This window comes from Acomys russatus, chromosome 7, assembly GCF_903995435.1.
Source record: "Acomys russatus chromosome 7, mAcoRus1.1, whole genome shotgun sequence".
Classification (NCBI taxonomy): Eukaryota; Metazoa; Chordata; class Mammalia; order Rodentia; family Muridae; genus Acomys; species Acomys russatus.
This window is the reverse complement of record NC_067143.1, coordinates 13,987,783-14,003,464: the sequence shown is the minus strand read 5'-3', so window position 1 is coordinate 14,003,464 and position 15,682 is coordinate 13,987,783. Positions and strand designations below refer to the sequence as shown.

The window sequence follows — 15,682 nt, the reverse complement described above, 5'->3', positions numbered from 1 at the left end:
ATCCTAATAGTGTCTAGATTATCTTAAAGAATAAAACTGGGCCACATCCTCTCCTGGATAAGTACACCTGGCAGGAAGCTGCAGATAGTAAGGCGGTGCGGCCTTGCCTCAAGGAAGGAAGCCAGAATACAGGACAGTGGCCCAGATCAGCTCCACAGACTGATGAGCTGGACAGGCAGCAGAGCAATGGAGAAATAAACGTCTTTGTAACAAATAAGCAGGGTCAACTGAAGAATCATGCTAGGAAAAAAAAAAAAAATCCAAAGATTATCAACCCCTACCCGCCCCTACAAATAAATATGGACGGGGTTCCAGAGGATTATAGACCTAGGTGAGAAAGGAAACAATGTTTCACAAAGGTAACACAATAGAAGATTCTTGGGATGCCATAACCTGGATACGAATGAAACGACTGGCATATCCAGAATACAATAAAATCAAGGGTTTCTATTGATAAATGGCACCATAAAGTAAGGGAAGTGGGTGGTTAAAGTACTCCCCTAATACTCTGGATTTCTTTGGTGTTTGTGGTAAAGCTTTCCTATTCACTTGTTTCCTACTCAACTTTCCTAGCCCAACGATAGAGCCAAATGCTGAGCATGTGTCAGACCTTGGGTTCAGACCCCAGCAGCAAAAGAAAACAAAGAAGAACATGGATATGAGGGAGGCACGAAGCCCCAGCTCTGGAGGCGCATCTAACGCTGACAACACGAACAGTCCTGCATTGCTCAATACACTTAATGAACATTCTTGCATTGATTTCTACATGAAAAAAATAAGTATGAACTCAATTTAAATAGTTCACAATGAATACATGTATTAAGACATCACATTATTGGGGGGGGGGAGGAATGGGAGGATACAAGGGATGGGATAAACATTGAGATGTAACAAGAATAAATTAATAAAAAAATGAAAAAAAAAGAATAACAATAAATTAAATAAAATAAAAAAGGAAAAAAAACATCAAAAAAAAAAAAAAAAATGAAGTATAAACCTAAACAGATAATGCTCAACAGAGGAATCCCAAATGGCTGAGCACATAATTTTGAAAAGCCAGAGGAAATATTTTAAATAAAAGTATCTTCATAAAAAAAAAAAAAAAAAAAAAAAAAAAAAAGACATCACATTATACACCATAAATATAAACAGTATTTATTTGTCAATTGTTTTTTTTAAAGCTGAGTAGGAAAGGAGGAACACAAAAAGGAAGGTGCATTGCTTTGGGTGGGTGGGGGGGGGGAGGTCAGGTGTCCCTGGGGGTTTCACCACCAGCAGGGAAACAAACTGCAAAGAGGTGAGGAAGAAAACTCGGTATAGCCAGACTTGGTGAGTCAGACTAGGTCAAAACTTCAGAGTCTCAATCTGTGGTTTAATTTTTTTTTTTTTTTTTTTTTTTTTTTTACACATTTAAACACAGGCAAACTTGAGGAAAAAAGTCTCCAAGTGACAATTCTCATAGCAAAGCTTCAGGGAAGGCTACATTAAAAGCCCCATGCAAAGTAGCAAAGCATCTGTGACCTTTACAGTAAGTATGAGTCCTATTGGCTGATAAACAGCGCTCAGGGCAAAGCCTAAAGAGGGCGGGTTAGTCATAAGCATAGGGATAGAGTCTGTTGGTGGAGAATGCAGGGTACGGTGGGACCTCTTTCACAAGGATTGGCTTCTATTCACTGAAAACAAAGCTCAGGATCAAGGCATAAACAATGCCCAGGCTTTGAGGGATTCAGGAAGCCTGGCTCTACAAAACAGCAAAAATATCACAGAGTTGACAGACAACACTCACTCCAGCCTTTCCATGTGAAGAGGCATCATTTCCTTCCCTTGAAGAAAATTTTTAAAAAACCTGTCATGTTTAACACTTCTGGATCTTCTAATGCTTTCTGTAAGCTGTGTCTCCAACAGTGCATGCATTTATGATACACATTTATCCAATAAAAGACTTAACTATACAACATACAGACAGTGGAAGAACAGTAAACATGAACTAGCATTAACGAAAGGGAACACACCAAGGCAATAATATAAACAACATCAGGGACACATCAGGACACGTTAGCCAATCAGAACACAACGAGGTTGAGGTTCAGGGGCGGGCAGCTTGAGGGCCCGAGCTGCCTTCCCCAGAGCCCATATAAAAGAGCATGAGTGGACCTCTAAAGCGCAGTGGCCAGGCAGCCTGGGATACCAACGAGCTCCAGGTTCAGTGAGAGATCTTACCCAAAAAGTAAGTTAAATAAAAGGAAACATCTGGCATCAACCCTCTAGCCTCCATACACATACGCATTCATGTGCGCGTGCACCCATACCCACACATCTACTTAAACATGTACATGCTCCACACATATAACACACAAATAAAAGACACACGTTACACAAATGTACATGCAGACAAACTATCCATACACATAAAATAAATTAATAATGATAAGTCATATGGAAGGACAAATAAGTGACTTCATGATGCAGCCCAAAATTTTGGAAAAAAAAAAAAAAAAAAAAAAAGAATGGAACAAAACCTAACCCAAATCACCTAGACAACAAGAATTAATAAAAATCAGAGCGGAAACTAATGAAATAAAAACAAGGAAAACAATACAAAGCAGCAACGAATCTATGAGCTGGTTCTATAAAATAGCATCACCAGTCCTTTACCCAACTAATTAGAAAAAAAGAATAGGAAAGTTGAGTAGGAAACAAGTGAATAGGAAAGCTTTACCACAAACATCAAAGAAATTCAGAATATTAGAGTACTTTAACCACCTGGACTCCTGTAAAACCTAAACATCATGGATGTTACTAGGGTCGGCCAAACCGCCAAAATAAACTGGGAATTCTGTGCCCTCCATGGCTTAGGGTCTGGCCTGAGGTTAGGAGGAGTGAAAAAGCTGGGATTGGGTGGCCTTGCTTTCTGATCCAGGCTACCACACGCAAACTCAGTACAGTTATTTTAAGCTTCTGAATCAAGGACGTGGGGTTACTGTAGACAGACAGCTGAACAGAAGCCCAGAACATTAGATAGCTGAACAAGAAAGCAGGATGTCCAACCCAAAGTGACAGAAACATGTACAAAATGGACTCCGTAGGTTGTATAGACGTGTGTGTGTGTGTGTGTGTGTGTGTGTGTGTGTGTGTACACAATAAACAAAGACATCATGAATTTCCAAGGGGGAATAAGTGAAAAGTTGGGGGAGGGGTAGAGTGGTAGACCCAGTGCTCATATATAAAGTGTTCCAAAAACAAAAAACAACAACAACAAAAAAGGTAAATGTCACCATCAACGGAAGCAACAAATTGTAAGGAAAAGTGAGACCTGTTTAAGAAAGCCATCCCATGAGTGGAAGGTGAGCTCTGCTGTGTCCCCTCCACAGTCAGATCCCCTGTCTACCTGCTCCTCCTTCATGCAAAGGTCTCATCCAAGACCTCTGGTCAAGCTTCATGCCAGCCATATGTCTGCCGACTCAATTTCCTGTTTAGGAACATTACTATTGTTGGTTTTATGTGCTATTATATAATATTTACATTCTCGTGGAAAATCCAGGTTTATGAAGCCCCCTAGAATCCTTTTATGGAGATTCATAAAATATTCTGGGCAAGACATCTGGTTTTAGCCAGGCATGGCTTAAAAAAGAGAGAGAGAGAGAGAGAGGTGATTATCAGATTCCTCTGACAAAGCTCCATGAACCAAAAAAGGAAATTTCAAGGGTCTTAGAGGTGGCCCAACAGGTGCCAACTGGAAATGGCCGGAGCGACCTACTTAGGATGCTACTGTTTTAGATGATTGCTTTTTCTAATTTGCAAAGTGATTCATCAAACCGTCAAAACCACATGCAACCACACACCACTAAAAATAAAAACCAAGCAATGACCCAGCGTTGCAGCAAACCTTCGTGGGATCTCAGGGATGGACACTGTTTCTAGCTCATTCCCTTCACACCGTCAGCTGACAGCTGGCACTGAAAAACTGCTCAGAGCTGTGCAAACTGTGTGATCCACTGTCCTACATGCATTACATACATTATTTAAAAAATAATATTCACAGAAAGAAAAGGGAGGACAGGAAGTATATAACATATACCTATATAAAAACAAAAAATAAATTACCTCTTAAAATGTTAGTTAATAGTTGATGTGTACTTTAAAAGAAAAATCTCTGGTGTCTGATATAAATTATAGACCTACAGTTTTTTGTTTTTTTTTTTATTAGTGCTAGACTTCAAAACCATGATCTCCTGTTATTACACGCAACTTTTTAACTTATTCGTTCACTCATTCATTCACCCATTCATTTAATGTCCTGCAGGCCAGAAGAGGGCATCAGATCTCACTATAGATGGTTGTGAGCCACCATGTGGTTTCTGGGAATTGAACTCAGGACCTTTGCAAGAGCAGCAAGTGCTCTTAACCACTGAGCTATATCGTTCCAGCCTCTCCTCCATGCAACCTTGAACTCCATTTCTGCAGGACTTTTCTGTAATTAAACACGTTATAATTATATGGAAAATTCAGGGCACCGGAATTCCCTAATAACGTGTCTGGACAAAAAGAATGAGGAGAGAAGCAAAGGGCACTTATTGATCTGTAATTAAGTTGTTACGCCTGGCAGTAAGGAGACGCTGGCCAGATAGACAGGGAGCTTTGAACCTGTGCCAGTTCGTTCTTCTTTGTGTCTGTAAGTGTTACTGGAAGACATATAGGCATAAACCTTTTCCTTCCTAGATCTGGCAGACATAGCTCATTTTATTAAAATGGTTCTAACACAAAATAAAATAAAGATAAACCTCTGAGCTCTGGCCCCAGGCTCCCATAGAGATTATTTTTCACAACCAGAAGGTTGGGCATATCGAGCCAGATGCAAAAGAGGAGAAGTCTTACGGTTCCCTTTCTACACTGTTCAAGGCAGGCAAAGGCAAGGCAAGGAACAGGAAAGAGAAAGCAGCCACCTTTTGAGAGGGGAGATTAAGCCATTTCTTGCCTCACTACATCCTGATTTGCATCACAATCACAGATTCACTCGGCAAAAACTCAAGGTACTTATCAATAAAAACATTTATCATCTCGGGAGGCAGAGGCAGGCAGATCGCTGTGAGTTCAAGGCCAGCCTGGTCTACAAAGTAAGTCCAGGATAGCCAAGGCAACGCAGAGAAACCCTGTCTCGAAAAACTAAAAACAAAAACAAAAACAAAAAACAACAACAACAAAAACCATTTATCATCAATGCTCAGAACTAAGTAGAAACCTTTATCAAAAAAATCTATACAAGTTTAAATTCATATGTACATATAAACATATGTATACACATATATGAAACTCACCTTGAAATATTTGTCTATTTTGGATAAATTTATTCTTTTCTTGGCATCTAGTTTGTAGATGTTACTGACGCTCCCGTCCATCAAGTACAGACCAAATCCCATGACCTGGAAAGCCACAAATGGTGCAATGTCACGCTTGGAGCTGTGAATTCACCCACACAGATGCACACTGAAATCACAAATCACCCTCTTAACAGTGCTACGAAATAAAGAGCTATCCTTTCAAATAAAACTTTTTTCCTTGTTTATGTCATCTCCTGTGGCTAGTTCAGCTTCCTCCCTGGACACTCAAGTACCAATGCCTGCTGAGCGGAGCACAGGGCAGAACCAGAGGCGGGCAGCTGCACAAGAGAACTCTAAGACAGTTCCCCAATACTACCATAAGCTCGAGTCTTCGAGAATAACTTCATGCCTACCCATGTAGGTACAGGACTGTCCCTAGAGGATCATGAACGGAAGTGGCCAAATGTACAATCAATATTTAACACCTGGAATGACTCATAGCGCGCTCCAGTAGTTACCAGCTCACAGCAAGTGTGACAGTGTGTGTTAAGCTGTGTAATTTTTTAGGGTTGGTTGTGATTTAATACCAAGTGTGACAGTGTGCGTTAAGCTGTGTAATTTTTTAGGGTTGGTTGTGATTTAATACCAAGTGTGACAGTGTGCGTTAAGCTGTGTAATTTTTTAGGGTTGGTTGTGATTTAATACCTATTATTCCTAGCCTGGTGCTTTCAATGCAGTTTTTTATTTTCTTTCTTCACTGAAATTGGGTGACAAAGGGTAACTTGGTTTCCAGGCTGATTGCTAAGAGACAAAGCAGCACTGACTAGTCTAACCTGAGTAGCAAGGCTTTTGCAGAACGGCTCCAGCCGAGACACAGCCAGGCATAACCACTAAACTTAACTCTCAGTGCATGTAAACCAACAAATGCAAGTCGGCAACAGCCAAACGTCCTCAGTTTGCCCTGGGAACATGACCAGGGACTTCTCCATCACCTCTTGGTGCTCTCCTGACAAGGATGTGTCACAAGTTGGGACAGCAGACAGTGCCCTTAGACCAACCGTGCACAGAGAGAGGTGGTGAGCAAAGGGGACAAGTTGTGTGCACGCTCAGGAGACACTATCCACATACACGACAATGTGAGAATGAGAAAAGGTTGGCAAAGATCCTACACTAAGTACAGCCTTCTGTGCGGCTGTGCTTCATGCCCGAGAAAGCTTGTCACGGCCTCCTCTGCACACGTACTTTGAGAAGCATGTGTTTTTCGCTGGGCGTCAAGTACATTCTGTTCTCATAGTAATCCACACACAGATTCACGATGTCTGCCAGGAGCTCTTCGTAGCCAGAAATGACCTCAAGCTGCTGCTGCAGAGACTGAAACACAAGGGGAGGACGTAAGCTACCGCCCACTCCGGCCTCGCCAGCAACAGGGGCCATCAGCAGTGTGTGGAGGATGCAGGCCTTACTTGTGTGATCTTGTTGTGGTTGGCCAGGAACATGGACAAATTCTGTGACTCTTGGATGGACTGTGGATCTGCCATTTTCCGTAAAAACTGAGCAGCCCTAGAAAGAAAACAGTCAATTCTAAAATGTCTACAAATCGATTTAAAGGGGTGGGTACTTGGAGGGGGGGTGGTCAGGATTCCTCTCCTTTACCTGCCGTTATCTGCAGAAATGTGTGTTGCAGAAGATGCTCACAGTTTAAGCCTTTTGCAGCTCCTCTGCCTTTGACTCTAGGGAACCTTCTGCTAACTGAGATATATCTTACACAGCTCCAGAGAGCTTTTGTTCTTCACTGCCCACGGCCAATGGACTTCATTAACAGGTGTTATACTCTGGTCTCTCCGATACCTAAGTGAATGCTCACCTTTGTCTGTGGGTCAAAGGACCCCTAATCTCCATGTCAGAGAAGACCTTGTCTCTGCATATTCTGACTCCAATGCCTTGAATGCCCTGAAATGCATTGTTAAGGATCTTTCTAAAAGCCTCACTGGGCTACTGCTATCTCCACTAGTCCCTCTCCCCAGCTACGCTGGCTCAGTCCCCTAGCTCGGCAACTTCCCAGGGTCCTGGATTTGCCACCTACTCAGCTCCACAATGTGAGGCTTGCACAGTGAAATCCTTGAAGGTACATGCTAAGTCTGTGTAGAGAAAGGAGTGACAGATCTTTACACGTAACAGAGACCGCCCATCAGGTTCTATCGGTGCAACCCAGGATCTTGAGCCTTTATGGCGCCACAAAGAAGGGTCATATCCACATTCAATTCACTTCCTTTCTTCCCCATGAACAGCCTGAACTTTCCAAGGAATGACAATGTAGTGTCTCCCTTGCAGTTGGCTCTGGCCAGGCAACCAAGGGGTGGGCCACGAGATATGATGCAAAAGATTGCCAGGAGCTTGAATGTTTACTTCTAAGAAAGAGTACAGCTTTATGGTTTTTCCCTTCCCTATTGACCAGAATATAAATTGTGGGGAGGGGCTGGAGAGATGGCTCAGTGGTTAAGAGCACTGTCTGCTCTCCCGGAGGTCCTGAGTTCAATTCCCAGCAACCACATGATGGCTCACAACCATCTATAAGAGATCTGTGCAGGCGTACATGCAGGCAGAACACTGTATATATAATAAATAAAAATAAATATTTTAAAAAATAAATAAATTGTGGGGAGAATGCAAGCAGCCGTACTGGACTATGAGCACTATGTGGTGACTGCAGAACAATTATTCCTTAATTAAGAGAAGTACATCAGGGGGCTGGAGAGATGGCTCAGTGGTTAAGAGCCACTGACTGCTCTTGCAGAGGTCCTGAGTTCAATTCCCAGCAACCACATGGTGGCTCACAACCATCTATAATGTGATCGGATGTGCACTGTATACATAATAAATAAGTAAATAAATAAATAAAAAGTACGTCAAAAATTTAAAAACTAGCATTTTGAAAACGTGTATTCAGTTCCATCATATCACTGGTATAGTAACACTCTTATCTTTTTAATGCAGTCACCTTATTGATTCCAGTAGACGCTAGGGTGTGTATGAGACGTGACAACCAAGGAAGGAATGATTCAAGGACACTGTTTTCTATTTCAGTCAAGGCTCACCACAACTGTGTGGGTTATTTTTACATTTTACTCAGAAGATGTATTCAAAGTTATAATCTGGGTGCAAAAGATGAGAGTAAACGAGAGAATGAGAGGGGGGGAGAATACGAATGAGAATATAAAAGCTAGTGTGGTTGTCAACTGTCAACTTGACTACATCTGGAATATAAAAGCTAGTGTGGTTGTCAACTGTCAACTTGACTACATCTGGAATCAAGCAAACCCAAGCAGCCTGGCACACCTGGGAAGGACTTCTTGATTGATCTTTTGCAGTAGGAAGACTGATCTTAAACCTGGATCATTTAAAGTCAGAAAACCTACCCTAACCCTGGACCTCAAGTCCAGATTTCATCATAGCAACAACAGTAAAACCTGATTAATGCTCCCCCACTGGCCTCTTTCCATAAGTTCTGTGCCTTAAAAAAAAAAGAAAGGTGAAGTTGCCATAGGAAAGAGCTAACTGTCCAAAGGCCCTGGAATGCTCAGTGTGATCCAAAGACACCTGCCAACAGCGCATGGGCCAAGATCGTACAGCCTCATGTCTGCAAGGAAGTACCAGGGTCATTCAACACACAAGGGACAAGAAAGGGACATGGCAACTTCTCTGAGGACTGCAACTTAGCATCCTTGGATGAAAAGCCCACGTTCCCCATAAAAAGTAGTTCCCTAGAGGGTAGGGAATTAGAAGAAGAAGAAGAAGAAGAAGAAGAAGAAGAAGAAGAAGAAGAAGAAGAAGAAGAAGAAGAAGAAGAAGAAGAAGAAGAAGAAGAAGAAGAAGTTGTTCCCTAGGCCACGCAGCTCTACACAACAAACGGAGATAGATGCGTGTTTATCATCTCAAGGGTACTAAGCACCCAGATTCCACGTGCACCATTTGAAGCTCACCAGTAAAGCTCCAGGGCGCTCAAGATATGTAAAACTAGCAGAGACCTTTAAACTGTCAGCCAGCCCTGTGCCTTATATGTTCAAAGACCCCAGATGATAAGAGCATCCATCAATGAAACAGGAGGCCTGCACCTGCTAACTAACACGCAAGGCTGAGGCAGGCCCAGCAGGGTAGACCTGGCCCGCCCCGCAGGCCTGATCTCACCTCTTGTACGCTGAGTGGTCATTCTTCACGCTGCACTTCATGTTCTTCAGCTCGTCCAGCACAGCAAACATGTTGACGAATTTGCCCAGGGTGATCAGGTAGGCTTCGGACACAAAGTCCTTTCTCCTTTCAGCGTGGCACAAGCGTCTCACTTCCCCACAGAAACGCTCAATGGCGTTTCTCTGAGCACAGACAGGGGAAGGCAGAGGAGCACCAGTCAGCAGCTCGTCAAATCCACGTCCACGTCTCAAGGGTGCTCCCTCATTCACTGTCACTCACTGAGGGTCTAGGGTTCACTTTCCACCTCACAAATACACCCTTGTCTGAGCAGTCTCCAGGCCTTTGCTCTGCAAAAACCATTACTTATTTTGCAGTTTATCAACCATGTCTCTTACTAAAGTGAAAGAATTTTGGTGATTATTCCAGCAGAAGTACTGTGGTACTGTGGTGGTTACTGCTAACTGTCAACTTGGCATACCTGGGAGACGGGTTTGACAGCTTGCCTATCTGGGAGCACCTTGATTAGACTAACTGAGGTAGAAAGAGACACTGCCCCACCACCCCACCACCCCCACACCTCACCACCCCACCACCCCCACTACCCCTGCCAGCCCCTGCTGGAGGTGATGCCACTCCCTGGCTGGGATCCTGGGCTCCAGAAAAATGGAGAAAGGAGCTGGGACACAGGATGCATTCTTATCTCTGTGTCATGATTATGAAAATGACATGACCGGGCAATTAAAGCTCCTACTGCCTTGAGTTCTCTGCTACGATGGACTTAAAGTCTTGAGCTGTGAGCAAAAATAAACTCTTCCTCCTTTGAGTTGGATCACTGGAGTATTTTGTTAGAGCAACAGAAAACAACTGAAGGCAGTTACCAAGCAAAATGCTCCGATAAAACATCTATAATACCAATGCTGACTGTCAGAGGGGAAAGAAGGGTGACTCTTGGTAACTTTTAAGGAAAGTGACAATTTAAAAAACTGTTTACAGATATTTCCACCACTTTAAAGAGCCAGTGAGTATCTTCCATGAGCCTTTTTTTTTTTTTTTTATTTCTTGGCATAACTGAAGCATCAAATGAGGTCAGGCACAGGGTAGGAAGTATCAGGTAGTCAAGAAAATAGCTGGAAAAAACTAGATATATAAACTTGGAAGTGGGCTGGAGAGATGGCTCAGTGGTTAAGGGTACTGACTGCTCTTCCAGAGGACCGGAGTTCAAATCCCAGCACCCACATGGCAGCTCAGAACTGTCTGTAACTCCAAGATCTGACACTCTCACACAGACATACTTGCAGGTAAAACACCAATGCACATAAAATAAAGGTAAAAAAAATTATTTAAAATAAATAAATAAATAAATAAACAAACTTGGAAGTGATGAAAGCAAGCTTTTGTGCAGGATAAAAATTCACCCTAACAGAAAGGTGAAACACGAAAGAACTATGTACTCTGAAGAGTGTGTCAGCCTTGGTGCTCCTCTGTCTGACGCAGTTATTCTACTTTGTACTACACTGTCCTTACTGCTTAGCATCAAAGCCCTCTGATTATTTGATGCTTTACCTGGAAGTACATAAAATTCATCAGCTTTGTGACCTCGGGTTCAAGAACTTCCACCGTTTTCTCATAAATTTCAACTCTATTAGGCTGCTCGTTGCACTTCACCTGAGTGCAAAAGAAAGAGACGCCAAGTAAGGTTTTCATCAGGGTGAAGCAGGCGTTCCCATAACCGAAAAAGGGGTGCAAGATGGGGGGTGGCTTGGATGGACAGGGGACAGGTGCAGAAAAAAAAAAAAAGTAAATAAATAATAAAAAGGCAAGGCACCTGCGGGATGGCTCGGGAGCAGCTCCTCCAGGTATACAGCATAACAGCGTATTCTTGGCCTTCGTCTAGCATCTCGTTCTACAAAATACACAGGACAAGTCATGGGCAAGCAGGGGACCGCAGCCTGACAAGAGACACAGTGCCCACCACAGACACCACAACTGCTCCAAACATCCCTCACAGCTTCAGCAGGCTGCAAAGGAGTCTGGGTGACAACACAGTCGTTTCTGAGGAGAGCATCTTGGCCCCCATCAACCCTACATAACTACCTGCCATGCAGACAGGAAACTAGGGGCATGAAAGCCTAGGCAGGGGTACACAGCAACCTCATAGTTTCCAGGTCACACCGAACTTCCAGGTTCAGACAGGGTCCAGATAATAGAGCTGCTAGTCCAGGATATATAGGAGGAAAAGGCAAAATATTTCCTACAGCACTAAAATTCAGCAATAGTCACCACATGAAAAGGGCTAGCATCATTTTGAAAAACTAATTTTTTGGTGTTCTGTCCCATTACTTCCCTATCATTTGCTTTGGTTTAAAAAAAAAAAAAAGTAAAACCCCATAGGTGTTTTTTAAGATGTAAGTGGAAACCTGGTAATGGTTTTAAGATGCATTAAAAGTACTCTGCTTTTCATCTTATAATTTCACTTCTACAAATACGTAGAAATATGTTCATCACAGCATTATTTATTACACAAAAGGGGAAATTGAGCACATGTAGAAAAATAACTGTGGATATTGCAAAATGGGTTATTAAGACATTCAAAGTATTTTCTCTGGCACACATGACGACATAAAAATATTCACAAAGCCGAGCATGGTGGCACACGCCTTTAATCCCAGCACTCAGGATGCAGAGGCAGGCGGATCACTGTGAATTCGAGGTCAGCCTGGTCTACAAAGTGAGTCCAGGACAGCCAAGGTTAACACAGAGAGACTCTGTCTCAAAAAACAAAAACAAAACAAAACAAAAAATGTTCACAAAACCATTAAAATAGATAATTACAACAATAGAATTCATTAGAAAACCTAAGTCCCATATGAGTGTATACCTAACATATGTAAATTCAGGCATAGAGAAAGAAAAAGCACAGGGTTTCTCTGTGTAGCCCTAGCTGTCCAGAAACTCACTCTGTAGGTCAACCTGGCCATGAACTCATAGGCCTGTCTCTGTCTCCCAAGCGCATGTGCCACCACCACCCAGTTTGATATTAACATTTTTAAAAGAGTATGCATTGTTTTTATAATAAAAGAAAAGACTTTCTCAAAACTGTCTCCTCCTTTTGTCTGTCTAGTCCATCAGGAACCATGTAGTTTGTTTGCAGTTCAAATATGGCACCTGAAAAAACAAACAAACAAACAAAAATATGGCACCTGCTAGACAGAAAGAAAGAAACAGACAACATTACCATGCTAGAGTGAACAGTTGCTTGCTCGATGTATCTTGCAATGCCGGTGACAAATGCATTTCTGTCCTCAAAGTTGGTGTTGAAAATTTGGCTGAAGGGAAAGGAAAGACAAAGCCATCATGTTGAGGTCAGAGCAGCCAGCTGGGTCACATCTGCTCAAAGACCTACCTGATAGAGCAGTGAGGATGGCGGAGGCTCAATGCAGGGCTGCTGGTCAGGCAGAGGCAGCTCCTCCAGGAGGTCCACGTTGGACAGAGCATCCTCTAGTGTCACTTGGGCAGCCATCCTGCAGCAGAACAAAGTACGAAGACAACGGTGAGGAAAGAATGTGCGACTGGTTCCTTTCCCCTTCCTTCAAGGGCACTGGCGACAACGAGAGCACAAGGGCCTAGGGACTGCACGCCCCTTGGAGACCTTTCCTTCTTCCAGGCTTATTGGGAAAACTCTCCTGACCTCTAGTACCCTGGTGTGCTGGCTTGAATAGGGCTGACCCCCATAGACTCGTGTGTTTGACCGCTTGGCCCATAAGGAGTAGCAGTATTAGGAGGTGATGAAGTGGGGTGTGGACTTGTTGGGAAAAAATGCGTCACTGCGGAGGAGGGCTTTGAGGTCTCCTATGTTCAAACTACACACCCAGTATGACACACGCTTGCTTCTGCTGCCTGCAGATCAAGACGCAGAACTCTCAGCTTCCTCCAGCACCGTATCTGCCTGCACACTGCCATGTTTCCCACAATGACAATAATGAACTAAACCTCTGAAACTCTAAGCCAGCCCCAATTAAATGTTTTTCTTAACAAGAGTTGCCATGGTCATGGTGTCTTTTCACAGCCACAGAAACACTTGGCAACTACAGAGTATCTCGGCTAATACAGGATACCACGCTTGCTGTCATTTCCTGCACCTTTCTGCACTGGCGCTCCAGTACCTAGCGGCTGATGCTTAGGGTCCTCAAAGAGTACCCTCTGTGCTAACGCTTCACATGAATGGAATAGGACAGCGTCTCCTGCATGGTTATTCCAAATATATAAGTGACAGGGATAGGTCCCAAGAGCATTGCCCTTGGCCACCAGCAGTGTAGCTAGACAGACAGGCTGGAATCACAGGGAGTGCCACGAGAGAAGTGTGTACAAGGTGACCGAGGAAGGTGGCAGTCAGAGAGAAGAGCATAAACACCATAAAAACTAGTACAGACAGGCAGAGAAATGCAGCTGGACACGTGGCCAGATTCCAGCAACACACATACCCCGCCTTCCACTGAATGTGTTCTGACCCTAGGATGGGTGGTGGGGTAGAAAGACAGTCCACTCTCCTGAAGGGGAGACGTGAAGATCTGGGCTCTGTCCACAGATGGAGCCACAGGACAGGCTGTGTTCTAAGAAGGAGGTAACACCAATGAGCCAAAGGAAGCTCCAAATAGAAGCCTCAATCAAACAGCAGTGTGGAAGTTAAAGACCCACAAACCTTGGCATGCTGCTCATGTCCTCTCAACGATCAGAGTTACATCCCAAGACAAAAAAAAAAAAAAAAAAAAAAGACGTTCCAGAGACCCAGTGAGCCAGTGTGGACAGGAACAAAGAGTCTTGAAATCCCAGACTAACCGAAAGCAGCACGGATATCAATCTAAGGCTTTTTATTTATAAAACAAAGCACAGTCTTATACAGCCATGTGAGACATACAGAGGAGGACAGGTCTAAGGGACATAGCACAAGCTGAGAAGTGGGACTGATACGGAGCCACAGACCAGATAAGACAGGCTGATTTCCTAATAAAGTAAAAACAGCAACATCCTCCAATGGTTTTAGGAAGACCAAAGTCTCATATCACAATATCCCCAGTGTCCACTTCGCATTCATGTTTACAGACTCTCGGCCAACTTCCTAACAGATGTTAGAAGAAAATCTGCGACCACCACTTTGCTATCCTGCATAACTCCTAGCCACATTCTGAATCCTATCGTTATACCCAAAGACAAACGCAGCTATCAGCCCACATCAAAGAAGCTTCTTCTTAGAGCAAATGGTGACCATTACAGGAAAGCACAACTGGACACAATGCCGAGATGGATGGATTGTGCGGAGCCCAGCCCCGATGGACACATTTACATCACATATCTTGTATCTATGGTTCTGGAAACATTTCAGATTCTAAGAGTCAAAATGCCAGGATATCTGCTGTGAACCAGTCTCGTGTAGAAAAGGTTGCATAAAGAAGACAAACAACAGCAATACCAATAAACACACTAAGGTGGAAGGTCTTATTGCTGTGAAGAGACACCATGACCATGGCAACTCTTATAAAGAAAAGCATTTAATTGGGGGCTGACTTACAGTTTCAGAGGTTTAGTCCATTATCATCATGGTGGGAAGCATGGCAGCGTGCAGGCAGACATGGTGCTGGAGAAGGAGCTGAGAGTTCTACATCTGGATCGGCAGGCAGCAGGAACAGAATTAAGCCACTAGGCCTGGCTTGAGCTCCAGCAACCTCAAAGGTCAGGCCACACCCAATGGCACGCTTCCTCCACCATGGCCACACCTCCTAATAACACCACTCCTCATGGACCTATGGGGGCCATTTTTATTCAAACCACCTCTGTGTGGGGAAGTCCCTGCAAACACTATGGCCAGCAGAGGATCCATTAGAGGTAATCCAGGAGTGGTTTTGTGACATATTTAATTAAGCACAGTACAACTTCAGAAAAAGTTTCCTGGTGACAATTATTACAACAAAGCTTAAGCATGACCCCATTGGGATGCCTTTGCAAAGTACATGTCTTGTGCATGTCATATTGACTGAGAAACAATACTCAGGATAAGTGTCTAGGTGGGAAAGGTTTGCAATTAACATAACAGTACACTCTTCTGCAAAGTACATGGGGCCTTTCGTAAGAAAGGGTTCTACTGACTGAGAAGCGGTGCTCGGGGGGCCTGGGGGATTCCAGTG

The 15,682-nt window shown here is 43.5% G+C and overlaps 1 protein-coding gene across 1 annotated transcript in view; it reads right to left on the bottom strand.

Annotated features, from left to right (window-relative positions):
• The window catches only part of Cyfip1 (cytoplasmic FMR1 interacting protein 1), a 68,932-nt gene extending 55,908 nt beyond the window's left edge, over nucleotides 1-13,024 (bottom strand). Inside the window, 9 exon segments of the mRNA XM_051148636.1 lie at nucleotides 5,316-5,420; nucleotides 6,561-6,689; nucleotides 6,782-6,878; nucleotides 9,504-9,685; nucleotides 11,067-11,168; nucleotides 11,329-11,406; nucleotides 12,739-12,822; nucleotides 12,824-12,829; nucleotides 12,907-13,024. Of these exon segments, the coding sequence (XP_051004593.1) occupies nucleotides 5,316-5,420; nucleotides 6,561-6,689; nucleotides 6,782-6,878; nucleotides 9,504-9,685; nucleotides 11,067-11,168; nucleotides 11,329-11,406; nucleotides 12,739-12,822; nucleotides 12,824-12,829; nucleotides 12,907-13,023 (900 nt within the window). The 5' untranslated portion in view covers nucleotide 13,024.
• Between the last annotated feature and the right edge of the window lie 2,658 nt (nucleotides 13,025-15,682).